Source organism: Rhinichthys klamathensis, unplaced genomic scaffold, assembly GCF_029890125.1.
Source record: "Rhinichthys klamathensis goyatoka isolate OS25496 unplaced genomic scaffold, OSU_Roscu_1.1 h1tg000549l_1, whole genome shotgun sequence".
Classification (NCBI taxonomy): Eukaryota; Metazoa; Chordata; class Actinopteri; order Cypriniformes; family Leuciscidae; genus Rhinichthys; species Rhinichthys klamathensis.
The window spans coordinates 783,495-811,091 of record NW_026607020.1 but is presented as its reverse complement, the minus strand read 5'-3'; the positions used below and the strand labels follow the sequence as shown (position 1 = coordinate 811,091).

Here is a 27,597-nt window from a genome sequence, read left to right as displayed (position 1 = left end):
TATGCACGGCGGGCACACACGAACACACAGATACAAACACTACAGACACACGCACACAGATATAAATACACACACACATATATGCGCGAGCACACACACACACACACAGGCACACACACAGACATATGCACACACACATATGCACCATTACCTCAGTATAGGACAGAAATCGTGTGTTGACGGTTGATTGATTGGTCTGCTAAATTGGTGTTTGCCATGGCCTTTCCTCAGGTTCTAGATTATGATTACTATGGAGCCTACGACGTCCCCAAGAACACTGTGAACAAATACAGCCAGATACTTGGCAAAGAGTACACTTTTGACTTCCCTCCACATCATGATGTGGTGAGCAACATCGGTAGATGTTTCTGAGAGTGTTTGTTTCCAGTTCCAGTATTTATTTAATCTTTTTATATATATATATATTTTACATTTTTGTTTGAACCCAGATTCGGGACGAGTGTCTGACCTGTAGGAATGCTGTAGCTGTGTTTGATATGTCTTACTTTGGTAAGTTTTACTTGACTGGGCCGGATGCAAAGAAGGCTGCTGATTGGCTGTTTACAGCGGATGTCAACAAAGCTCCAGGTGAGGATCTCTGTGATCTCTGTCTCCTCTTTTTTTTCTAGTCTTCACATATAATATCTAGTCATGAACATTGTTTTTTCTGACCACATACTTTCAGTGGTAAAGCTTTCTGAAGTGTAATGATCTTGACTGATTGTGTGTTTCAGGCTCCACAGTCTACACCTGCATGTTAAACCAGAGGGGCGGAGTTGAGTCTGACCTCACCGTCAGTCGTTTGGAGCCAAGCCCCGCCCACCTCCCGCTGACACCCCAATCTAACGGTAAACAACACACGTGATGCATTCTGTTCAGGGTCACAGAACGGATGTGTAAGGCATTGAAACAGGACGTTGCAAGTATCTCATCAGCATGTTAGGAGGAAGTCATGAGTTTATATTCACATCGTGTGTGTGTGTGTGTGTGTGTGTGTGTGTGTGTGTGTCCTGAAGGTGATGCGTACTACCTGGCCGTTGGAGGTGGTGTGGCGCAGCACAACTGGAGCCACATCCAGTCAGCGCTGCAGGACCAGGGTTTCCACTGCACACTAATAGACCACACTGAGGACATGGGCATGATCAGCATACAGGGACCCAAGAGGTTGGCACAAGCACACACACACACACACACACACACACACTTATAAACAGACTGTTCTAGTGAGTTGTTGAATTGAGTATACTGTATATTCCTTCTTTTGGCCAAATTCTAAAGGCCAAAAATTAGCATCCACACCAACACATGATAATGTTCTGGTTTTTATTAATGCACACTGCTGTTTTGTCGTCTGCCGCTTTAAATGCTCGAGCTCTCTAAAGTCACATGGATTTTGATTGGCTGTCAAATGTTTTTATCAGTCATCAGCTCGAAAAAATCGTTCTAAAAATGATTATCGTTATCATTCCTGTCTGGCGTTATCTTTATACAGTAGTTGTGGTGTGGACTAGGTAGGTGGACTACGCTAGTCTCGTAGAATTAGAACAATTATTAAAACTTGATAGTTATCGTCCTTGGTGTGAATGGTCATTAAGCCAGGATCATGGCGAATGTAATCCCAGAATGCTTTGCAAGAAGTTCAGGGAGAAAATCTATCCAAGATGGTGGTCAAAGTGGGATAAATGTTGATTATGAATAATTTATCAATATTGGAAAGTACTGATTAAAAAGTGAAAATAGACTATTTTACTTTGTTTCTGTATGCTACTGTAGGGGTGGGCGATATGAACAAAATCGTATTTCACGATATGAGGAAGAAAAAAAAATCACGATAACGATATATATCACGATAAAGTTCGTTTTATTTTATTTTAGCTATTAAAATAAGAAGAAAAAAAGCAAATAAGAATATGCCAATACCCCCCCCCCCCCCCCCCCCCAGTAAAACCAATGTAATATATATTTTTTAATAATATTTTTTGATTATTATTTAGAATTTTGAGGGGATTTTATGATACTATGCAATATTTATAAAAAAAATTATTAGCTATTTTTACCCATTGAAAATAATACACAATTTTTTTCTAATTTATAGTAGTCTTCCATGTTAAAGATTAGTGCCATCTGGTGGGAGTAAAAAAAGAAAAACTTATGTAATGCCATGTTGTAACCACTAGATGTCTATAGTTCTATATAAAGTGCCTTATAAATTCTCTAGTGGTTTTTAGTGTGTCTATTTTGCACTCTTGATATTTTAGTGTCACCCCTTAATTGCTGTGCACTTTTTCTGCACAGTGGCTGATTTGTAGTTTGTACCACTAAAAGATTCTCTGAGGTTTCGTATTTTTTTCGTATTTCCCTTTTCGTATTTCCTATCTCGGTTATTTTTAACTGCGAAGGAGCCAAGTGGGATTTTTTTTTTTTTTTTTTATCTCTTTAACATATCCGAATCATGTCCAAATTCAAGAATATACAGTATACAGTAATAACATCCACTGTCTGTCGTCTCTCGCCTGAAACCATTCCACATGCTGTCTCTCTCACCTCTGCCCTGAAAACAGATGAAAAAAAGAGCCATAAGGCAAATATTACACAACAGTCAGTCATTCAATATAAAGTGTGTCTCAGAGGTGTGTTAAGGAAAGATGAAGAGATACAGGAAAGAATAATTAATATGTTCTCGGGGGGTTTGCTTAAGCTGCATAATTTAAATTACATTTAAATTAACAGTATAACTGCCACATATTATTGATGTGACCGAGAAAAATTAAGCCATGACTTAGGCCAAATTAGTTGTGGTGAAATGTTCTTTCTTTGTTGGATTTTATTTGTTTGTTTTGACTGTTCAAAATGTTCTTGTTATATATATATATTTTAAACAGCATTTTTAAGTCAAGTCCACTTATGTGAATCGAATTTTTGTTTGCATCACAAATATTTTTGTAATTTATTGATAATTTTGCTATTTTTCCACCCTCACTATGACCATGTGGGACATTTTTGTTTAACTGTCATTCAATGCATATTTTACATGGGAAATTGACAGCAAAAAAGGGGTCTAGATTATGGAAGCTTGTTTCCGCCACAGAATGAAAAATAAAAAAGGTAATTGCGACTTTTTATCTCACAATTCTGACTTTTTTTCTCACAATTGAGAGTTTACATCTGAGATATAAAGTCAGAATTGCGTGATATAAAGTCGCAATTGCGAGATATAAAGTCAGAATTGATTGATATAAAGTCGCAATTGCGAGATATAAAGTCAGAATTGCGTGATGTAAAGTCGCAATTGCGAGATATAAAGTCAGAATTGCGTGATATAAAGTCGCAATTGCGAGATATAAAGTCAGAATTGCGTGATATAAAGTCGCAATTGCGAGATATAAAGTCAGAATTGCGTGATATAAAGTCGCAATTGCGAGATATAAAGTCAGAATTGCGTGATATAAAGTCGCAATTGCGAGATATAAAGTCAGAATTGCGTGATATAAAGTCGCAATTGCGTGTTATAAAGTCAGAATTGCGAGATATAAAGTCAGAATTGATTGATATAAAGTCAGAATTGCGTCATATAAAGTCAGAATTGCGAGATATAAAGTCAGAATTGATTGATATAAAGTCAGAATTGCGTGATATAAAGTCAGAATTGCGAGATATAAAGTCAGAATTGATTGATATGAAGTCGCAATTGCAGGTTATAAAGTCAGAATTGCGTGATATAAAGTCGCAATTGCGTGTTGTAAAGTCAGAATTGCGTGAAATAAAGTCGCAATTGCGTGAAATAAAGTCGCAATTGCGTGAAATAAAGTCGCAATTGCGAGATATAAAGTCAGAATTGCGTGATATAAAGGCGCAATTGCGTGTTATAAAGTCAGAATTGATTGATATAAAGTCGCAATTGCAGGTTATAAAGTCAGAATTGCGAGATATAAAGTCAGAATTGATTGATATAAAGTCAGAATTGCGTGATATAAAGTCAGAATTGATTGATATAAAGTCAGAATTGCGTGATATAAAGTCAGAATTGATTGATATAAAGTCGGAATTGCGTGTTGTAAAGTCAGAATTGCGTGAAATAAAGTCGCAATTGCGTGAAATAAAGTCGCAATTGCGTGTTTTAAAGTCAGAATTGCGTGATATAAAGTCAGAATTGATTGATATAAAGTCGCAATTGCAGGTTATAAAGTCAGAATTGATTGATATAAAGTCGCAATTGCAGGTTATAAAGTCAGAATTGCGTGAAATAAAGTTGCAATTGCGTGTTGTAAAGTCAGAATTGCGTGAAATAGTCGCAATTGCGTGAAATAAAGTCGCAATTGCGTGTTATAAAGTCAGAATTGCGTTATAAAGTCAGAATTGCGAGATATAAAGTCAGAATTGCGTTATAAAGTCAGAATTGCGAGATATAAAGTCAGAATTGCGAGATATAAAGTCAGAATTGCGAGATATAAAGTCAGAATTGATTGATATAAAGTCGCAATTGCGTGTTGTAAAGTCAGAATTGCGTGAAATAAAGTCGCAATTGCGTGAAATAAAGTCGCAATTGCGTGTTATAAAGTCAGAATTGCGTGATATAAAGTCAGAATTGATTGATATAAAGTCAGAATTGCATGTTGTAAAGTCAGAATTGCGTGAAATAGTCGCAATTGCGTGAAATAAACTTGCAATTGCGTGAAATAGTCGCAATTGCGTGATATAAAGTCAGAATTGCGAGATATAAAGTCAGAATTGCGAGATATAAAGTCAGAATTGATTGATATAAAGTTGCAATTGCGTGTTGTAAAGTCAGAATTGCGTGAAATAAAGTCGCAATTGCGTGTTATAAAGTCAGAATTGCGTGATATAAAGTCAGAATTGATTGATATAAAGTCGCAATTGCAGGTTATAAAGTCAGAATTGCGTGTTATAAAGTCAGAATTGCGTGATATAAAGTCAGAATTGATTGATATAAAGTCGCAATTGCAGGTTAAAAAGTCAGAATTGATTGATATAAAGTCGCAATTGCAAAGTCAGAATTGCGTGAAACAAAGTCCTAATTTGCGTGAAATAAAGTCGCAATTGCGTGAAATAAAGTCGCAATTGCGTGAAATAAAGTCAGAATTGCGAGATATAAAGTCAGAATTGCGAGATATAAAGTCAGAATTGATTGATATAAAGTCGCAATTGCGTGTTGTAAAGTCAGAATTGCGTGAAATAAAGTCGCAATTGCGTGAAATAAAGTCGCAATTGCGTGTTATAAAGTCAGAATTGCGTGATATAAAGTCAGAATTGATTGATATAAAGTCGCAATTGCAGGTTATAAAGTCAGAATTGCGTGTTATAAAGTCGGAATTGCGTGATATAAAGTCAGAATTGATTGATATAAAGTCGCAATTGCAGGTTAAAAAGTCAGAATTGATTGATATAAAGTCGCAATTGCAAAGTCAGAATTGCGTGAAACAAAGTCGCAATTTGCGTAAAATTAAGTCGCAATTGCGTGAAATAAAGTCAGAATTGCGAGATATAAAGTCAGAATTGATTGATATAAAGTCGCAATTGCTTGTTGTAAAGTCAGAATTGTGAGATATAAACTATTCTGAGGGGAAAAAAGTCTTTTTTTCCTTAGAATTGGCCTGATAACTCGCAATTGAGAAAAGATGTCAGAATTTCGAGATATAAACTCACAATTATGTGTTATAAAGTCAGATTTGCGAGATGTAAACTCGCAATTGTGAGAAAAAAAGTCAGAATTGTGAGAGAAAAAGTCGCAATTATTTATTTATTTATTTATTTATTCATTTTATTCAGTGGCGGAAACAAGCTTCCATAAGATTTGGCTAGTTAGCGTTGTAAGTTAAACCCTGCTGGTAGATGCTGTAACTACACCATTCTTCTGGGCAAAAAAACAAACAAACGTTCTCCATTGATGGGTCATTCAAAAGTAGCTGTGTATATTCTGATGAAATACATAACTGTTTCCCAGTGCCTGATGCTCTTAAAAGCATGAGATGGACTTTTATTTAGTTTTTTATGCTGTCTTTTATGCAGACAGTCCCTCAGAACAAGTGGTTTTTGCTGCTTTGTATCGTAAAGGATCTTTTTTGACTCAGAGTTCTGAAACTGTTCTGTTTCAAAAGATCAAGAGAAATGAGATGTTTCATTATGTGAGCCCTTTAAAGCACTTCTGCTTTGCTCATCAAAAGAGTGTGCCCTTCGCCTGTGTCCTTCAGTCCTTTTCCTCGTGTCCAGATGAAAGCTAGATGAAAGAGTTAGCAGCTTTGTGAAATCTCCCTCTTCACCCCCCTTTCCTTCACTGTTCTCCTCATGGCTTAGGAGAGGGCAGTGGTTCTGTCACATCTAATGAGAACAGCAGTGTTTCTCCCGAACAGGAGCTACTCTCGCTCCCGTTGTGAACTCCGTGTGTTCTCAGTCTGCTCCCTTGTTCATGTTTCCAGTGCACCGAAATATTCGCTCTCGAGAGATTTTCACACAGGGTGCCATGAAAACCTCTGAGAATCAACTGCTCACTTCGTTCACTTACTGTAAATGTTATGTCATCTTAGAGGAATTTTTTGGGTTTAATGCAAGTTAAGCTCTTTGGCACCATAATAATAAAAAAAAAGAAGCCGTAAAAATCAAGGTTATGGTATGGCGTTTTCAATGAGAAAGTAAATGGGGCCAATTTTTGTAGGATTTAGCAGTAGAAATTTGAAGCTTCTAATTTTATGAAATAACTTTTTAATAATTTCAATATTTCTTTTCAATATATTTTAAACTAATTTATTCCTGTGATCAAAGCTGAATTTTCAGCATCATTACTCCAGTCTTCAGGGTCACATGATCCTTCAGAAATCATTCTAATATGACGATTTGATGTTTAATTACTATAAATTATTATCGGTACTCACTTATTAATAATGGTTCTTATTATCATAAATGTGGAAACCTTGATATATATTTTTTCAGGATAGTTTGATGAATAGAAAGTTCAAAAGAACAGTGTTTATTTGGAGTACAAATCTTTTGAAACATTATAAATGTCTTCACTTGCTGTCTTTGCTGAATAAAAGTTTTCGGTTTTTTTAACCCCCAAATTTTGAATGGTTTCCATGTTTTAACAGACATATTGTTTATGGTCACTTCCATTGTAAATGCCTCACTGGATCCAGATATTTTTTTTATAAGAAAAGGTCCAAATTATTTTTGTGGTAATCAACATTAATCAACATTATGCCACGAGTGCTGTTGATTGAAATTTAAAAATATATATATTTTTTTTTTTACATTTTGTTAATCAAGTCACGTGGTAGCGGTTAAATATACAGATTCCTGTCATAGGGAACCTGAGACACGGCCCATGTGTAGACACAGCTGAGGAACCGTCTCTGAGTAATGATGTTCTGCGGTGATTTTATAGCTAGCCTTGTCCTCATGAGAGACCTTCTCAATTTTTTTGCTCCAATTATAACATTGTGTTGAAAACTACCTCCCTCAAAATGTGTTTTACCCAAGTACAACATGTTCCAGGAACAACATGTTGATTCAAGGAACTTGTTAGTGTAAATCTCGTTGTTTGTGAATATCCAGACATTATTTCGGGGTGACGGTAAAGCCCGGGAAGCTCATAAGATGCCGTGTATTTGGGTAAAGATGTTCTGAGCCACATTCTGTCTGAAAGGCTGTTGTGTGCATGTTGAAATGATCCCTGTGTCATACGGGACCCTGTCAGGACGGGAGCGAGATTCATGCAGTGTTAGCAGAGCAAGCGACAGTGTGCTTATATTGAAGTGTGAATGCGTGCTTTACCGTCATCTGGAGACATGCTTCCACAGCTGCGTTCGCGACGCACTGAAGCCACTGTGAGCTTGACCGAAGGGTGGTGATTTTCAATGAAGTCTGGAGATGGAATCAGCAGATGCATGTTATGATAGGACATTTCATTAGCCAAAGCAGGCAGATTGTGTTTTTTTATACAAAGAACATTTTAATGAACATGAAAATTATAATTCATGGCATTTATTCGGCCTTATGTCTGTCGGTCTGGACTGTCTTCTCTGGGATATAAAAGCAGTTATTTATAGCAGGATGTCCAAGCTGTTAAACAGTGAAAGTGAATGGTGCCCAAATCAACCAAGATTTTCAAGACAACTTTAATTTTAGTCTTCTCCTCACATAAAACTATTGTCTGTCCTAAGAACACTTGGAATATAGTGTAAAAGCCACATTGATTACTTTTTTGTTGTTATTTTGGGAGCTTGACAGCCTCAGTCCCCATCCACTTGTATTGTATGGAAGAGAGCAGCCTAAACATTCAACAGAATTTCTCTTTTTGTTCCACATATAAATAAAATTATATTTAATTTTTTATGTGTTTTAAAGTCGTCTACCCAAGGCTGCCGTTATTTGATTAAAAAAATACAGTAAAATTGTGAAATATAATCACAATTTAAAATAAGTTTTCTTTTGTAATATATTGTAAAATGTCATTTATTTCTGATATGCAAAGCTGAATTTTTAGCATCATTACTCCAGTCTTCAGTGTCACATGATCCTTCAGAAATCACTCTAATAGGAGGATTTGATGCTCAAGAAACATTTTATTATTATTATCAATGTTGAAAACAGTTGTGCTGATTTTTTTTTACTGTAAAGTTCAAAAGAACAGCATATATTTGAAATGGAAATATATGCGTGTTTGAATATATAATGTGTGTATACAAACATACTATACTCAAGAATGTATACACGAATATTTTTAAAACGGTCATATTCTCTAGTAGTTAAAGGTCAATTTCTTCATTTTAATCTAACATTACACTTAAATATTGAGTAATACATTTTATGCACGTCAAGATTCTCAGAGCGTTTTGGTTGAGCGCTCGCTTCATTTCTCATCGTTTGTGCTCTGTGGTGAAAAGTGATTTCATTAAGACTATATCTGATCCTTGCTTAACTGACACTGCTAAAGGAGAGACAGAGCGCCTAATTAGATTCTCTCTCTCTCTCTCTCTCTCTCTCACTCACACACACACACACACACACACACACACACACACACACACACACACACACACTGTATAATTAGAGTGGTTGTTGGCCTTTGTGCTTCAGTGAACAGAGTGATGTTTGAGTGGGTGGAGGGAAGGAGACTTTCCTTAAACACACACACACACACACATGATGCAGTCCTTCAAATACATGGCAATCCACCTTCATCATTTCCATCCCCCTGACTCTATTCCTCCTCCTTCACCTTTTTCAAACCTTTTTACCGGTCTTCACTCTGCACACACTGATCTCATGTTTCTTCTCTTTGTCTGTTGCTGGAATAGAACTGTACTGTGAGATACATGTAGCATGAAGCCAAACACACACTCTTGCACTTGAGCAAACATCCGTCAGGCCTCCTTCTGCTTTTGTTAACACACATGCTAATGCAAAACAGGCCAAGCTGTTCCTGTCACCCCAAATGATGCAGCGAGAACAAGTCCATCGCACCCACACACACACACACACTCGCAGGAAAAGAGCAGGTCAGGCGAGGGCCGCGGGTTGAAAATAGAAAGGAACACTGATGGAGAGAGTAAATGGGAGAGAGACTGATGGCTGACCTGATGAAATGGAGACAGTATAAATGGTGACACATAGGGACATATTCATGCACTCCATAAAGAATATATAATAAAAATAATAACCACGACTCTTATGTTAATTTGCTGCGTTTCATATACACTTTTGAATATATATTTTTTTTGCCTTTTGTGAAATGTTTTGCTTTTCTCTACAGTAAATGCCATTTGGTGTTTTATTTTATATATATTTAATGCAATGACATTTAATACATTTTAAGTCTGGCTTAAGTGCCACTGTATTTATTCTGTATTTAATCTATTTATTTCACTAATTAATCAGTTTTTTTAATAATGTAAAAAAAAAATACTTTCAAATATTATTTTATATTAAATCAAAGTTATATTATTTTAAACCAAACCTCTTGTGAAATTTTTTGCTTGAAAAAAGTGTGCTTTTCTTTCAAGTGTGTATATATATATAAGTATATTTTAAGTATATATATATATATATATATATATATATATATATATATATATATATATATATATATATATATATATATATATATATATATATGAAGTATTGGGCACTGTGTTTATTCTACTTTCATTCATAATATTCCGACTCGAGTGTACATAATATAATATTTAATTAATTTTCAAATTGAATAAAATGTTATTTACAATTTTTTTTTTATTAAAACTATTATATAATTACAAAAGTGCGGTAGAAGTTCACAGGAAAATGCCTCTCATGCCCTTTCCTCTGGTTCATTTCACTAACTTTTTAAAACTGGTCTAAAGTTGATACTGATTTATTAAGTATTGATTTTGTTGGTATGGTTGTTTGGGTGTAAAGCGTGTGATTTGTGTGTTCACAGTCGTGAGCTTCTGCAGGAAGTGTTGGACTCCGACCTCAGTAATGATGCTTTTCCCTTCTCCACACACAAGATAGTGAACGCCGCCGGACACAAGGTAACGCTCCCTCCTTCTCCCTGTCCTCCATCTTTGTGCAGTTCCAGCTCAATCACACACATTTGCTCATGCTTTAATTAGTGATTCTTGCAGATTCATTTACTTAAAGGTGAACTAAGTAACTTTTTTACCTTAACCGAACAGCTTTGGAGTCATTGTAATGTTTATATTACTGATTTCGTGTTGAATGGTGGTCGTCTCGCACCCCCCTGCTGCCTGTGAGCCGCAAAACCACCCTTGCAACTTTGGGCCGGCGGGCCCGCCCAAAGATCTGATAAAATTCTGATAAAATGAGCATCAAACAGAAATAACCTGGCGCTGTATACATGTGGTGTTGGGCGCGTGCAGCTCTTAAAGGGGCCATACCTTATTTCCACTCGTTACAGCGTCCATCCTACTGAACAGGTACCGGTGTACAGGGGGAGGGGATCCGGCCGTGAGTGCGAGCCATCTCTGCGTGAGTGCTATTCACGACAGTACAAGTACTCCACCGCGACTCTAGGGGTCGCTGTTTGACAAAAACGGAATTCCTACTTAGTGCTGCTTTAATTAGTAATGGAAAAAATAACGTGTTATAATGATTTAATGCATTTACTGTACACGCCCCACCCCAGACCTACATAGGTCCTCTTATATATCACTCAACTCACTGCGTGATGTCTCTCACTCTCATGTGGTTTCAAACCTGTTTGACTTCCTTTCTATTGCGGAACATAAAAGAAGACATTTCTCAGATTATCCTCTTTTATGGTCCACAGAAGAAAGTAAGTCAAACAGGTTTGAAACCACTTGAGGGAGAGTAAATGATGACAGAATTTTCATTTTTGGGTGAACGATCCCTTTAATACCCATTTAAGACCCATTAATCTCATGGCATTAATTATGCAATTGTAATCGCAGTGTAATTGTTTTTGGTTTTGTTTTTTGTTTTAAGCAATAATGACTTAAAATATTTGGGGGGGGGGGGGGGGGGGGTAATCTCTCTGTTTAATTTGCAATTAATTTAATTAATTAATCGGCACATCATGTAATTAATTCGATTAAAAACTTGAATCGCCTGACAGCCCTAATAAAACCTAAAATAACAATGAATCTCATGGACACTTCCTGTATGTGTGTTTGTGTTTCTGCACATCAGACAGATGGTCAACTTCCGCTCTTGTGATTCTAATGTAGACACACTTTTGTCTCACCTCAGCTCACCCAATCACACTCTTTCTCCCACTCACCTCAGGACATGCTCATGCATGACAATACAGTAGCCAAGTAGTTTATACTTTATAGTTTATGTAGTTTATAGAATCAAGCACCATTACACATTTATTTATGCATACATTAGACGTTACATTAGATGTATTTCCTTTATAACCAAAGGCTTACAGCAGGGGCCCCGACTCAAATAACCTGGGGGCCCCTGGCCAGGTGCTGTCCTCCATCAGCGGCCCGTTGAACAGAACAATACATACAACAGTTTTTTACAACCATGAGTACAACCTAAGCAAGGAGACGCTTCAGTAAACATAAAATCACTAAAATGTAAAAGATTTGTTCAAAAATGTGATTATGCATTTTTACTTTTACGCAGATAAATATACGATTTTTATCATTTTTTTTGCATTAGTAATTGGTAAATGTAATATTTGCAAATTAATTGATTGTTTTCTTTTATCAAATTGAATCTTGAATAAATATGTTGATAAATGATTGCTTGGGTGATTAGATTTTTTATTTTTTTATTTCTCAATTTCTCAAAAGATTATCGCATCGCTAAGATATCATTAAAATGTTCAGATGTGCTCCTGAATATTTTTCATGATTCTCTGATGAATAGAAAGTTCAAAAGAACAGCATTTATTTGAAATATAGAAATCACTTTTGATCAATTTAGTGTGTCCTTGCTGAATAAAAGTATTGATTAAAAAATATCTAATTGACCCCAAATGCAGTTTTTGTGACATTTAGAGGTGGGCAAATCATACATCAGATAAAACTTGTATAACAAAGTAAAATTCCAACTACTGATTGTTTCAAACTAAACTCTCTCAAAGATTTGATGCCATGAACATTGCATACAGCAAATCCATTGGCTAGTTCTTCCTGGAAGTGCTGCTGGGAAAAATACCAACTGTGTTCCTGCCGAACTGATAAAAACCTGTGCAGTTTGACATAAATTGCATAAAGCCAGCCAATCAGATTGTGACCACCAATTTCCGCCAGCTTTTGGCTGAATATGCATGAGGCGATCTGTGAACAGTCTGCAGATGGGTTATCTAAGGCTAAAACTAGTGGATTGTGGGTAACAGGGTACCAATCTAACAATGTCTTGAGTTGGACTCCAGAAAAGCTTCACTGTATCTCCCTGCAGGTTACAGTTGTGAATGCTTGTTTCTGGCTGATAATGGTGTCCTTCACATGATCTCAGGCCTGGCACAATGAAGCGCTCCTCTCTGATCACTGCACACACACACACACACACACACTCGGGTGCGTCTGTTACTGCTGCAGGTCCTGGAGAGCGGCCAGCCTAGTATCTAAGTGACTGTTTAGCGCTGTTGATACTGTATCCTGATCCCTGGTTGGGTGTTAAAGTGTGTTCGGTATTCAGCCCAGTTTAATGAACAGTTGAGCTTTCTGGAGGGTGAAGTCAGTCGAGGCTGGACAGATACGCCAGGAAGAACATGAGATCACCTCATTTGTCACATGAGTATGCCATGAAAATCATTTAACCTGGAATTACGACACTAAAATTAGCTTTAAATTACACTACCGTTCAAGAATTTGGGGTCTGTAAAACTTGTTTTGAAAGAAATACAACGGCACATTGAATTGTTCAGATATTTACATTGTTACAAAAGATTTTTAATTTCAAATACTGTTCTTTTGAACTTTCTATTCATCCAAGAATCCTGACAAATTGTCACCACAAAAATATGAAGCAGCACAAAATTGTTTTCAACATTGATAATAATTCTGTTTCATTCTAGTCTCATCTGTCTTGGTTTTAACACCCTTTATCACTTATATATATTTTTTTATAATTTTTTTTTTTATAATGACCACCCGACACGTACGTTATCCCGCTTATTGCATGACTACTTAGAAAATAAAAAATGAATGGACATTAAATATGTGAGTTGAAATCATTTTATCTTTTTTATAGATTTGCTCAAAGCTTCCACTAAGAAAACGAGTCCATTCCTTATGCATAAAAATGGACTCAATATCCAGGAATCTCTTCTTCACATATTATAAAGTTGCATTTTTTTCATCGTGTGTGTGTGTGTAGGTGAGGGCCATGCGTCTGTCGTTCGTGGGTGAGATGGGCTGGGAGCTTCATATCCCGAAAGAGTCCTGTCTGCCCGTCTACCACTCCATCATGGCCGCCGGTGCCAGATACGGCATCTGTAATGCTGGATACAGGGCCATTGACTCCCTGAGCATTGAGAAAGGTATGCTTTAGTGTCATCTCTATCACTGTAATTGGCATCACTAGCAATATTCTTTTGACTTGGGCCAGTAGGCAAGGCAAGGCAAGGCAAGGCAAGTTTATTTATATAGCACATTTCATACACAATGGTAATTCAAGGTGCTTTACATAGAAAAATCAAAAGAAATATGAATAATTAAAACCGTTAAGAATAAAGAGATTAAAATAATCAAAAGAAATAAGAATAATTAAAACAGTTTAGAATAAAAAATAAAATAAAATACAGTACAAACAGTCGGACACAGTGGCACAGTGCTCATTCAGTAAATGCGTAGCTAAACAGAAGTGTTTTGAGTCTGGATTTGAATGTGACTACTGTAGGAGCACATCTGATCTCCTCTGGAAGCTGGTTCCAGCTGCGGCTGGCATAATAGCTAAAAGCAGACTCTCCTTGCTTAGAGTGAACCCTTGGTATTTCTAGCTGATGTGATCCTAATGATCTGAGTGATCTGTTGGGTTTATATTCAGTGAGCATATCTGCAATGTATTTAGGTCCTAGGCCATTAAATGATTTATATACCAGTAATAATACTTTAAAATCAATCCTAAATGTAACTGGGAGCCAGTGTAAAGACCTGAGGACTGGTGTGATGTGTTCATATTTTCTGGTTCTGCTCAGGATCCTGGCAGCAGCGTTCTGTATGAGCTGCAACTGTCTTATGGTCTTTTTAGGAAGGCCAGTGAGGAGTCCATTACAATAATCCACCCTGCTGGTGATGAAAGCATGCACAAGTTTCTCTAAGTCTTGACTGGAAACAAAGCATCTAATTCTTGCAATATTTTTCAGATGATAGTATGCTGATTTAGTTATTGATTTGACATGACTACTGAAACTAAGGTCTGACTCTAGGGACACACCAAGATTCCTGACTTGATTTTTAGTTGTTAGACCCCTAGCGTCAAGGTATGCATTCACCTTGAGAACTTCATCTTTGTTTCCAAACGCAATGACTTCAGTTTTGTCTTTGTTTAACTGAAGAAAGTTTTGGCACATCCAACTGTTTACTTCATCAATGCATTGGCACAGGGAGTCAATGGGGCTGTAATCGTTAGGCGATAGGGATAAGTAGAGCTGTGTGTCGTCTGCATAGCTGTGGTAAGAGATTTTGTTCTTTCTCATTATTTGGCTCATTGGGAGCATATACAGGTTGAATAGGAGTGGTGCAAGAATTGAGCCTTGAGGGACTCCACATGTCATGGATGTCCACTCAGACTTATGGTCTCCTATACTCACATAATAACCTCTCCCTTCTAAGTATGACCTGAACCATTTTAGGACTATCCCAGAAAGCCCCACCCAGTTTTCCAGCCTGTCAAGAAGTATGTCGTGATCGACAGTGTCAAATGCAGCACTGAGGTCGAGTAGTACCAGCACTGATAATTTCCCTGTATCAGTATTTAAGCGAATATCATTTATTATCTTTATGAGAGCTGTCTCTGTGCTGTGATGCGATCTGAAACCAGATTGAAAATTGTCAAAGTATCCATTCGAGACTAAGAATTTGTTCAGCTGATTGAAGACAACTTTTTCAATGATCTTGCCTATGAAAGGAAGATTTGAGATCGGTCTATAGTTGCTTAATATGGTCTTATCCAGATTGCTCTTTTTCAGGAGGGGCTTGACAACTGCAGTTTTCAGGGAGTTTGGAAAACTCCCAGAGAGAAGTGAGGCATTTACCACTTCTAGGAGATCTGCTTCTAAACAGTTTAACACACTTTTGAAGAAAGATGTGGGAAGTGCGTCAAGGGCGCAGGTTGATGTTTTAAGGTGCTGTATGGTTTCTTCTAAAATTTTGCCATCAATTTCTTCGAAAACAGACATAGTAGCTACTTTCTGCGGTTGTGGTCTGATCTGTCTGACCCCAGAGCAACTCAAGGATGAGCTGATCACCTTTCTGATATTATTGATTTTCTCAGAGAAGAAAGAAGCAAACTCACTGCACTTGCCGTCTGAGAGCATTTCACTGGGAATCTGGCTTGGGGGGTTTGTCAGTCTCTCTACAGTAGCAAAAAGAGTGCGTGTGTTGTTTAAGTTGCTGTTTATAATATTTGAGAAGAAAGTCTGTCTAGCTTTGCCTAGTTCCATATTAAAAGCATGGATGGTGTCTTTGTAGATGTTATAATGGACTACAAGTTTTGTCTTCCGCCACATGCGCTCTGTTTTTCTGCATTGTCTTTTCATATATTGCACAGCTGTTGAGTTTCTCCAAGGTGCTTTTTGTCTACCACTCTTCCTGACTTTCACAGGAGCAATATCATCAATTACACTTTTAACTTTTGAGTTAAAACAATCAAGGAGAAAATCAACAGAGTCAGCAGATAAGCTTGGTGTTGAAGATATAGCCTTCATAAATAGTACACTAGTGTTCTCATTTATGCATCTCTTCTTGACAGACACAGATCTAGCTTCAATGGCAGGAGAGATCAATATATCAAAGAAAATACAGAAATGATCAGACAGTGCTACATCCTTAATAACAATCGATGAAATGTTTAGACCCTTACTGATAAGTAAATCTAGAGTGTGTCCACGAGTGTGTGTCGGTCCGTGTACATGCTGAATCAGGTCAAAAGTTTTTAAAACAGTTTTGATTTCTTTTGCCATATTTGTATCATTATCTATGTGAATGTTAAAATCTCCAGCAATAGCAAAACAGTCGAACTCTGAGGAAATTGTTGATAACAGTTCTGTAAAGTCCTCAGCAAAGGCTGGAGAGTATTTTGGAGGCCTGTAAATAATGATAAGTAAAATGCGTGGGGCACCTTTTAAAACAATACCGAGATATTCAAAAGACGGGTAGTTACCAAATGATGTTTGCTTACATTGATAGACATCCTTAAAAAGAGCAGCTACTCCTCCACCTCTCCTTACAGCTCTGCAGACACTCATAAAAGTAAAGTTAGGAGGGGATGTTTCATTGAGGACTGTTGCACTGCAGCTGTCTTCTAGCCAGGTTTCATTTAGAAGCATAAAATCCAGGTTGTATGTGGTTATTAAGTCATTGACTAGAAGTGATTTATTTTTAAGTGAGCGGATGTTTAAAAGTGCTAACTTAACAGTCTTACTTTTTGTCCCCACAGCAGTCTTAGTTTGGCGTGTAATAGGTACCAGATTAGATGGGTTTGCTGTACGGCTTTTGAAGGCCTTAGACCTTCTATCATGTAATCGAACAGCAATAGAGAAAGATACAGGCACACTGGGTTCCCGCTTGTTATGTAAACATTTAAGAAAGTTACTGTTGTCATAGCGGAGACCCGACACATATCACTGAGAGCTGGTATCAGTTGTTTTTGGTTCACCGCGAGCCGCTGGAGGAGGGTGTGAGCCCTGGCGTTGTGGCAGAGGCCGAAGAGCTCTCACAGGAGGAGGGGGAGGGCGAGCTGGGCCCGCAGGCTTTGGTGGTTGTGGGGCCTGCCGCTTTTTGGTTGACATCTGGGGGCTTGCAGCAAAAGAGTGGGATAGTTTGGTTCCAGCAAACACCAGTTCTTCCATTTTCTCTGAGAAGCACAGAAGTGGAGATGCTGGAGATAGAGAAAATGTGTCTGGGGAGAGGGGCTGTTGCTCTGGTGTTATCGGCTGTAATATGCTGTCCTGGTTTCCCTGGCTGTTTTCCAGAAAGTCGTCCTTGGGTGCTGAATCTTGGAGCATTTCTAGTATGTCACAGTCTGTCTGTGGTGAGCTCTGTGGGCAGGGCTCAGCTGAGATTGTGTCCGTGAGCAGAGGTTGTTGTGGCTGAGTGGTGTTATCATTGTCCTTGTGTGACGTGTCAACCGCATGTCCATTCAGGTGCTGAAGTGAAGTCCTGTGGTCATTCATACTGTGTCCAGGTATGTGTGTGCCATTCAGGTTGAGTGGATTGGCACAGACTGCAGAAGGATGATTGAGGGAGAAGTAGATATTGTCCTTTAGCACTCTTGAGCCAAGTTTGTTTGGGTGGTGGCCATCCTGTTGAAACAGTTGCCTCTGACTCCAGAAAAGATTGAAGTTGTCAATGAAGTTTACTCCTTTTAAATAGCAGGTTTTTTGGAGCCATGTATTAAGCCCAAGCAACCGTGAAAACCTGTTTGTTCCTCTTGCTGGGAGTGGTCCACTGATGAATGTTTGAACTTTCAGTCTTTTAAGTGTTTCAAAAAGTTCATTGAAATCCTTCTTAAGGAGTTCTGACTGCTCTTTATGAATATCATTTTTCCCCACATGAATGATGAGTCGATTTGCAGTTTTATGTTTCATCAGAATGTTCTGAAGTTCCCTGTTTACATCAGAAGTCGTTGCTTGTGGAAGGCAGCACGTAGTTGTATCCCTGCTAATAATGTTTTTGATTATGGAGTCACCCACTATCAGAGTCCTGTGCTCGGCTGCGCTCTGAGCTGAGTGCCGCTGTCTGCTCGACCTTGAGCAGTTAGCAGTGTTAGCTACTGGCTGATTCAGTCTGTGTTCGATCACATTCATCACATTCAGGGATTCCTCATTCATTAATACTTCAAATCTGTTCTCAAGATGTATAGGCGGTGGTAGGAGACCAGTGTTTGCAATCCTTGTCAGAGCCGTATCTGGGGTAGAGGATGCTACTGCAGCAATATGTGATACTCGTGACAATCTGATGTCTCGAGTGCCTTTGGGTCTCGCTCCCTGTTTGTGCCATCGATTTGTAAGTCGATCGGCTTGTTTCTCTACACTCAGTATGGCCTGTCGAGGAGTACTAGATGCATGGGACTCACCGGCTGTATGCTGAGGGCGTCCATGGCTGATCTCTGTTGTGTGTTCCGTCTGGTTTGGTGGTCCCACAAATAACTTTGTTTCAAGAACTACAATCCTTTGTAAAAGTCTGTGGCAGTTAATGCAGCAAGTAGATTCCAGAGGAGGCATTTTCTCTTATCCTTTATGAGTGTAGACAGTTGTGATTTTCTCTTCCCCGGAATGTAAGCTTTCAGTGGGAGGCTGGTCAAGTAAAAAGAATTCTGCTTTTTTGTAGTAATCCAAGCGTTTGAGCACTGTGCTGATTAGCTGAAGTTAAAATTAGGTGATAAAAGGAGATAAAATATAAAAATATAAAAGCGATAGAGCAAAGCGCGGAGCAGTAAGCAAGAGCGTCCGAACAGTGGCAGAGCAGGAAGATGCCCCAGTAAGCAAATGCCTAGCAACCATCCAAAACACGATCACTTACATTTTCTTCTAAACATCTAGTTCAGTGGTAAAAGATGTTTTCACAATCCCTCATGCATTATGAGATGAGTTTCTCCAGGTGACGCAGTAAAACTTTGCTTTTAGTGTGTCAAGATTGATTTACTCTGGTATCCTGTTGATGAACATTGTTTGAGCCACTCAACAGATCTCGATTGATCGTTTCGAGTCCTGTAGATGCATTTTTGATTCACACAGCATAAAATATCATTGTATAGCTCTCCAATAGAGCCACATATATAATTCATTCTTTGTGCTGCTTTCAATACGGCTTTAAACTGAACCGCAGCAGTTCTCCTGCACCAGCAACAGTGGAAGCACACATGCTGCCGGAGGTCAGGTGGAGATAACAGTTCAGATGGACTGTAGGTTGGTAGGTGTCCCGTATGCATTTAGCACTTCCTGGAATTAAAGGGAAAAGTAGACAGCTGGACACAATAAAAACTCATTACTGGAGCCGTACACTTCAGCACTTTCACTGCACTCTTGAGACTCAACTCAGCTTCACTGTGTGTTCACTATGTAGGTCATATCTGCTAGACAGTATTCATACTCTACCTGAGTTCATGACTAAATATGATGAAGAAATAAGTCTGTTTATTGAAGCATCAGCGTGCAAGTAATAATGGATAGGGTTTTTAATATTTTTGGTTCAATGCCGTGATGCTCTTTAGAGCTATTAATTATTAAAAAATATCAAAAAATGCAATTCATACAGACAATGGCATGAATGCACTTTTTATGATGAACATGTTTTCAAATTCTGAATTAAAATTCCTTTATATATATATATATATACACACAGTGCTTAGCATAAGTTAACACACCCATGCTAAAGTTGACTAAAAAGAGGAATAATAAATCATCTTTTGGAAATTGATCTTAATGCCTTAAATAAATGAGGAAAAATCCAACCTTTACCGACACCAATTTTCTTTGAATGAATAATGTATCGTAAATAAATAAATGTTCTTCCTTAAAATACAGGGTGAATAAGTCAGGGCACCCCTATGTTAAATTCCCAAAGAGGCAGGCAGATTTTTATTTTTAAAGGCCAGTTATTTCATGGATCGCAACTTTTTTGTTCATTTTTATAATATATGAATCCAACATGAATACAAAGATTCCATTTTCAATTGTTTTATTATTATTGAAATGATTTTGAATGAACTGTCTGTCTCTATCAGGTTACAGGCATTGGCATGCAGATCTGCGTCCTGATGACACTCCACTGGAGGCGGGACTTGCATTCACCTGTAAGATGAAGACCTCCATTCCCTTCCTGGGTCGGAAGGCGTTGGAGGCCCAAAAGGCTGAGGGTCTGCGTAGACGAATCGTCTGTTTCACAGTTGATGAGTGAGTGTTGAATATGTTGAGTATAATAACAGGAGTGTAAAGGTGCAGTACGCGATTTCTGAGAAATGCTGTAGAAAATGGATCGGACCAACCAGCACAACACACTAGTAGCCAATCAGCACTGTGTCCAATCATGATGGGGGAGGGGAAGAGAGCCAATCAGCAGTAGGAGGCTTGTCCAATCATGATGGGGGAGATAGAGCCAATCAGCAGTAGGGGGCGTGTCCACTCATGATGGGGGAGGGGGGAGATAGAGCCAATCAGTAGTAGGGGGCGTGTCCAATCATGATGGGGGAGATAGAGCCAATCAGCAGTAGGGGGCGTGTCCAATCATGATGGGGGAGATAGAGCCAATCAGCAGTAGGAGGCTTGTCCAATCATGATGGGGGAGGGGGAGATAGAGCCAATCAGCAGTAGGAGGCTTGTCCAATCATGATGGGGGAGGGGGAGATAGAGCCAATCAGCAGTAGGGGGCGTGTCCACTCATGATGGGGGAGGGGGAGATAGAGCCAATCAGCAGTGGGGGGTGTGTCCACTCATGATGGGGGAGATAGAGCCAATCAGCAGTAGGAGGCTTGTCCAATCATGATGGGGGAGGGAGAGATAGAGCCAATCAGCAGTAGGGGGCGTGTCCACTCATGATGGGGGAGGGGGAGATAGAGCCAATCAGCAGTAGGGGGCGTGTCCACTCATGATGGGGGGAGGAGAGAGAGAGCAAGAGGGAGATTTGAGGAAAGAGAAAATGGCTGAGAGAAAAGGTTAGAGGAATATCACTGGAAAAAGTTATGACAGTTTTATGACTGTAAGAGTCATAAAAGGTTATGATCAGGCAAGAGCTTTAGGACCCGCGTTAACATTAGAAAAGCTTTCCAGCGCTGGAGAGACTGAAGCGGGAAGTCCTGAAAACAGACGTGTTGTGTTGTTTCTGCTTCATACCTGAGTAACATTGGTTTTTGCTTTTTCACAGAATCAAGATATGCTGTGGTTGTAATGTTAGCTATAGTAACATGAGTGTCATTGTTTGTCTGGAGCTGCTGTGCTGCTGCTGGTGACTAACAATAAACTCTTGCTTGGATATACTCTTGTGAACTATGTCCATTTTTTTTGTTCCTCCTTGTCTTTAATTCGTCATCTTTTCTTTATTTTTCACAAAGCATTATTTTGCTTCGCTTGAGCTACGATAAAGAGACATCAACAGTGTCAACAACCAGTGTTTCTCAGAAATCACTTACTGCACCTTTAATGGACCCTTGACTCTGATCATTTTTGTGGTTATTTCTCTGCTTTGCTCTAAAATATCACAACAACAGTGAAAATGAAGGACCGATTGAGCGGATGCAGACTCCTAAATGTGATCTTATAGGGTTAAAATTCAAAGCACAGCAGCAGGCTATTATGTTGGCTATCAGTGTTTTCATAGCCTCGGGTAACTGGCAAGTTTTCTGACATTTATTTACAGACCGTCTGGCTTAAAGGAGCTGTATGTAAGATTGTGGCCAAAACCGGTACTGCAATCACTTTCAAATTACTGTAGAGCGGTGTATCCCCTCCCCCTCCCCCCTGACTCGAGGTTGCCAGATCGGCTGCATTTTTTTATCCGACACGTGTGTAGCTGCAGCTGTGGTAACTAGAGCAGAGCTGGCAACCCGGATGCCGCAACACTACTGACTTCGTGAATGGTCGATAGGTGGAGGGAGGAGCATCAGACCAAAACACAACATGACAACATCAACATCAGTTGAGGGCTGCAACTTCACTTTTTAAATGACAATATCCTGGCCGGACTACTGTTGTCAGTGATATAAGTATTTGAAATGAACATGATTTCTCAATGTCTAGTGACATTTCAGGGCCATTTTATGATTAATTCAAATAAATTTCTTACATACAGCTCCTTTAAAAGTGAATAATTGCTGTAATCCCGAACTAATGCTATAATATGTCACCTTACATTTGCCTGATAAGGTTTTTCAAGGAGATTTTGCCCACCACTTTTCATGATGGTCTGCTTAGAGCTTCATTTTTGCCTGACATGAGCCTTACTAAATATTTCAGCAGTCTAATGTTTTACATATTGCCCAACCAACTTCATCCAACACAGTTTGTAGAAATTGAATGTAGAATTTGAAATCAATCTATGATCATCATAAAACATTTTAGAAGTTAAAATCAAACTGCCAGATCTAAAAAGGGCCCCTAGATCTGGCATAAATGCCATGTACCGGTAGTTTTTCATGTTATTTAGGGATCCTCATTTGATCAGCACTAATGTGTTGTTTGTCTTTCCTGCAGGAAAGTGCCAATGTTTGGTCTGGAAGCTATTTTCCGCAACGGCGTTCCTGTGGGCCACCTGCGGCGCTCCGAATTTGGGTTTGCCATTGACAAGACTATTGGCTATGGTTATATTCGCAACCCAGACGGTGGTGTGGTAAGTACTGTGCGATTGCTGTCTTTTTCTAAAACTAGTGAGCTGTTTATCTATATATAGATGTTTATCTGTTTAGCATTTTATGGCTGCATAGGAACTCCTCCAAAATGAGGATGTTTCTAAAAGTTAGACTGCAACATCATCTGTTGTGAAATCTGCATGTTGAAATCTTTCGTCCCAAATGAAAAATTGTCGCCCTCGTGAAAGTCATACGAGCTGGTCCTATGTGCTAAACAACATACTTGCGTCACAACATTCCTCTCATGAACGCTCGTAGGACAGTAGACCGGAAGCATTGATTTGTTTTCTAAAAAGCTTTATTTGTGTTTATCTGAAGAAAGTTATATACATCAGGGATTTCTTGAAGGAGTTCGAAGGCGTTTGGCACTCGGAGCAAACTTTTCCTGAAAGTTCGCTTTGGCAAAATGAACTCCAAACAAACTCCGTTTTGGCCTGATTTAGTTTGAAATGACGTCACACCAGTTTGTTCTTCGATTTCGCTTGAAGTATATCAGGGCTGTAAGTTAACTCTACTGAAAGTGTAAGGTCTTTGCACACTGAGTACGAAATTGCCATCCGAAATTTCCGCACGTTAACAAATAAATACGACCTCACGTTGTCAATTACGTTCAAACACTGCCTCCGAAAAAATGTATCCTTCATAAAAAAATTCGGATCGGGTTCAATGTTCTGCATTTTTCGCATGGATAATGAACACGAAAAAACGCATACGAAAATTTGCAACTTGTTGTGCAAGAGACTTAAGTCTTGTTTTTTTGAAAAAATTATTAATTAAATGAGTTTATGTTAATGGGGTATGAAAAATTAATTTAATTCAAAGGGAAAAATTTATTATTTTTCTGACCCTATTTGCAGATCTTTTTTTTTTTCCTTTTTCTTGTATTAAGCAAAAAAAAAACGTTTTTCAGAAGACTTGACGTCTTATATCATTTTGCCTCTCAAGTAAATGTATCTTGGCTTAAGAATGTTTAGATATTTGTACTGGGAAAACAAGACAAAAATACTGAGAAAGAACATTTTTCTTTTTTGCAGCTAGTGCTACAAAATGTGGGTTTAACGACTGTTTTACTCACACAGTCAGATCAGACATCAAAATATGAGAATGGGTCATTATCAACATGATATTTTAATTATAACTGAACTTGAGCTTGGGCAAGTACTTTTAAGAGATAAGTATTAAGACACTCCGCTGATTCGGGTCTTTCGACGCATACGCACTCATTCTGCTTTTATGATTCAGGGTGAGTCATGCGAGTTGCTCCTCATATAGGGTCATTTAAAGAGCGATGATTAGATGAAGGGTTGTGTGTGTGTGTGTCGTGCTCTCTGCTGAGCTCATACTGCCATTATTGTCAAGTGCTCATTTGCATTAATCCAGTATCAAACGATGGGCAACGGTGGGTGCTATGGCCTAAACATCGTATGATCACTGCAAATAACACATTAGGTTTTGATGGAAATTCACTGAAAAACATTTTATTATTAAACAACCTTTAACATAAGTAACGATGAAAAGAAATAAAATAAAATGTTATGTATGTAATGTAATATTCATTTATTAAATAATGGAGAAAGGCAGGTTTCAACATTTTTTACATTTAAACTATAAACTATAAAATTAAAAAATAAATAATACATTTATTAAACTTAGAAACTCAAAGAAAGTTTTATGAATGAAGTCTCAAGGTTTCTCAACCATGAATATATAACATTTTATGTAATAATTAAATTAAATTAAATTCAAATTTATTTGTATAGCGCTTTTCAAAATACATATTGTTTCAAATTAACTTGTGAATTAAGTGTGTGTGTGTGTGTGTGTGTGTGTGTACACACATTAATTAAACATTTTAGGTAGAAAATACTTGAAAATATAAAGGTTTGAGAGAGCTTGACATAAATGAGTGTGTGTGTGTGATGGTTTAGAGGGAAGGGAGACCATGTGACTGTGTGTGTTGTAATGCTTAGACACACTCTGAAGTGCGTGCACTACAAGTATGACATGATACAGGGGGATGTGTAGTTAATGCTAACTGACAGACAGCTAGATGAGGAGGGACAGATGGGGAGGTAGCACTGAGACATCTCCATTCCACAGCGAGGAAGACGATAACAGACACATCACTGGGCATGATGTCACACAAGTATTATTCATGGAAGAGAGACCTTGAGACTTCATGCATAAGACTTTGTTGTTTCTAGTTTCAAGTTTCCACGTGACTTTCTTTCTACCGTGGAAGACAAAAAGAAGAAATTTAGAAAAAATCTCCTTGTCGTTCCATTGCTATTCCATGTAGTGACTGGAAATGAAGAGATTTCAAGCTTCAAAAGCACTGTGAGAGTCCATACTGGTCGCCGGTGTGCAGTATTAGTTTTATTTTTTATGAATCAGTTATCACTTTTCCTTTCACGAATTCTCTTGAAGTTACCAAGGAGAGCTAAAGCCGATGTCAATATTTTAAGTGAAATAACATCTTAAAATTGTCACACAAAGCTATCATGACCAGGGCTTCAAACTTCAGCTTCAGCATTCTGTCTCTTTTTGTGTTTCTCTAAAGAAACTAAAACTTTAATAGAGGGTTAGAAGGGCATATTAATATTTTGTACTACTGTACCTTTAAATACACATAGGCAGGAGGAGTATGTGGAGCTCAAGACACCGCTCTCTGTATTAATAACATGAGCAAACAGTGTGTTTCATCTGTACAAGGAGCTTTAGTATTTGCCTCATTCTCAGTGCCAATCAGTGGACATCTACCAATGTGTCCATTAGTGCTGCAATGTGCCCACTTAAAGAGGTCAGGCTAGTTTTCCAGCGAATGCGTCTTGATCTCGACTCCACAGGGTAATGCCTGCAGCTTCTTCAGATTTAATTAAAAAGAGATGCAACCCCTGACCGAGAGCGAGCAGGAGGGGAGAGATAGAAAGAGAGGGAGGTGAGGAGAGCAGACCTCATTTGCATTGCATGGTTTGACACTGATATATCAATGAAAAAATAAAAGCCTTTTAGTTTTAATCATATATCCATCTTACTGAAATGTGTCTGTGTTCAACGGCCCGCAGGTGAGCCCTGATTTCGTCCGCAGTGGCGACTTCACGCTGGAGAGGATGGGCGTCACATACAGAGCTACAGCTCACTTGAAATCACCCTTCGACCCCGAAAACAAGCGCATCAAGGGCATCTACGGCTCTCCACAAGCGCACGAGGCCAGAACGTAACCGATCCAGACCTTTATCCAACACATCAGCATCAGCATTCCTGGACAAAACAAGTGACCGTTTCTTCTGGATTTATACTCACTGTCTTAAAGGGAGGATCCACCATAACGGATCATAGAAGAACAAAGTACTAATGTGAATTCAAAAATAAAAAACTGGTTATTCAGTGTAATCGTGTTCAGCATCTTCCTGTGCCTTAAAAGTTCATCGTTTTCAGAAAGAAATCATTCAGAAAATTATATTTTAGTGAGTACACCACCATGAGCCTGACTCACTTATTTGTGCTGGTTTGAACATTTGTGACTTTTTTCATTGAATAGCTGTGCATTACAGATGTTATTCAGTGGTCACGTGTCAAATTTAACTATAGGGATTAATGAATGTTTGCCAAATATACATCTATGGAATTAAATAAAGATATTGTCTTGATTTGAAGGTCTGTTTTGTGTACATGTTACAAAATACGCTGTATTTTCCTGACAGAACGAGAGAAACCGAACATGATTTCTGCATGTTGGGCCATCAATTAAATTAATATTTTATAGTATTTTAACCTGTTTTCCTCATTACTTGTAATCATTAACAATAGTAAAAACTCTTTCTTAAGTCTGGTTTTGAAGCCGACTGCTGTTTAACTTTATTTGTTGTTGAAAATTTGATACATTTGAAAGAATTAAACCAAATTTTGTCATATTGTGAGATCTTCTAAGTATTTTTCTGTCTTATAGGAGAACATGCACTACCGTTCAAAACTTTCAGTAAGGGCCAGTAAGATTTTTTTTTAATAAAAATTAATACTTTTATTCATCAAAGATACGTTAAACTGATCAAAAGTGACAGTAAAACCATTTATAATATTACAAAAGATTTCTATTTCAGAAATATGTTGTTCTTTTGAACTTTATATTCATAAGAGAAAGCATATTTTCCACAAAAATGATTTCAACATTGATAATAATGCTATCAAGTCATCATATTAGAATGATTTCTGAAGGATCATGTGACACTGAAGACTGGAGTGATGATGCTGAAAATTCAGCTTGAGAATAAATTAAATGTAAAAATATATTAAAATACAAAATTATTATTTTAAATTGTAAAAAAAACCTCCTGACCCCAAACTTTTGATCGGCAGTGTTGATCTTCTGTACACATGGGATTCCCGGATGCATACTGTACAGCATATTGCTTTGGACAAAATATCCCACAATGCATTGCACTCAATACCAACTTATTGATTCATTTCATTGGACTCTTTAGAAGTTTTTACACAAAACAAAATAACTATAAACAATTGTAAATGATCTTTATTTCTGAGAAGACTGTACGCCACCCATGGAATTAAGCATGCATTATTTAACCTGCTACTATTTGAAAT

General features: G+C 38.0%; 1 protein-coding gene across 1 annotated transcript in view; it reads left to right on the top strand.

Moving 5' to 3' along the window:
• The window catches only part of sardh (sarcosine dehydrogenase), a 66,504-nt gene extending 39,856 nt beyond the window's left edge, over positions 1-26,648 (top strand). The window contains exons 13-21 of the mRNA XM_056238953.1: positions 232-345; positions 450-588; positions 735-848; positions 1,017-1,164; positions 10,433-10,526; positions 13,813-13,975; positions 20,383-20,551; positions 22,844-22,979; positions 26,064-26,648. Coding sequence (XP_056094928.1) covers positions 232-345; positions 450-588; positions 735-848; positions 1,017-1,164; positions 10,433-10,526; positions 13,813-13,975; positions 20,383-20,551; positions 22,844-22,979; positions 26,064-26,219 — 1,233 coding nt within the window. The 3' untranslated portion in view covers positions 26,220-26,648. The remainder of the gene's footprint in view (positions 1-231; positions 346-449; positions 589-734; positions 849-1,016; positions 1,165-10,432; positions 10,527-13,812; positions 13,976-20,382; positions 20,552-22,843; positions 22,980-26,063) is intronic.
• Positions 26,649-27,597: the final 949 nt, after the last annotated feature.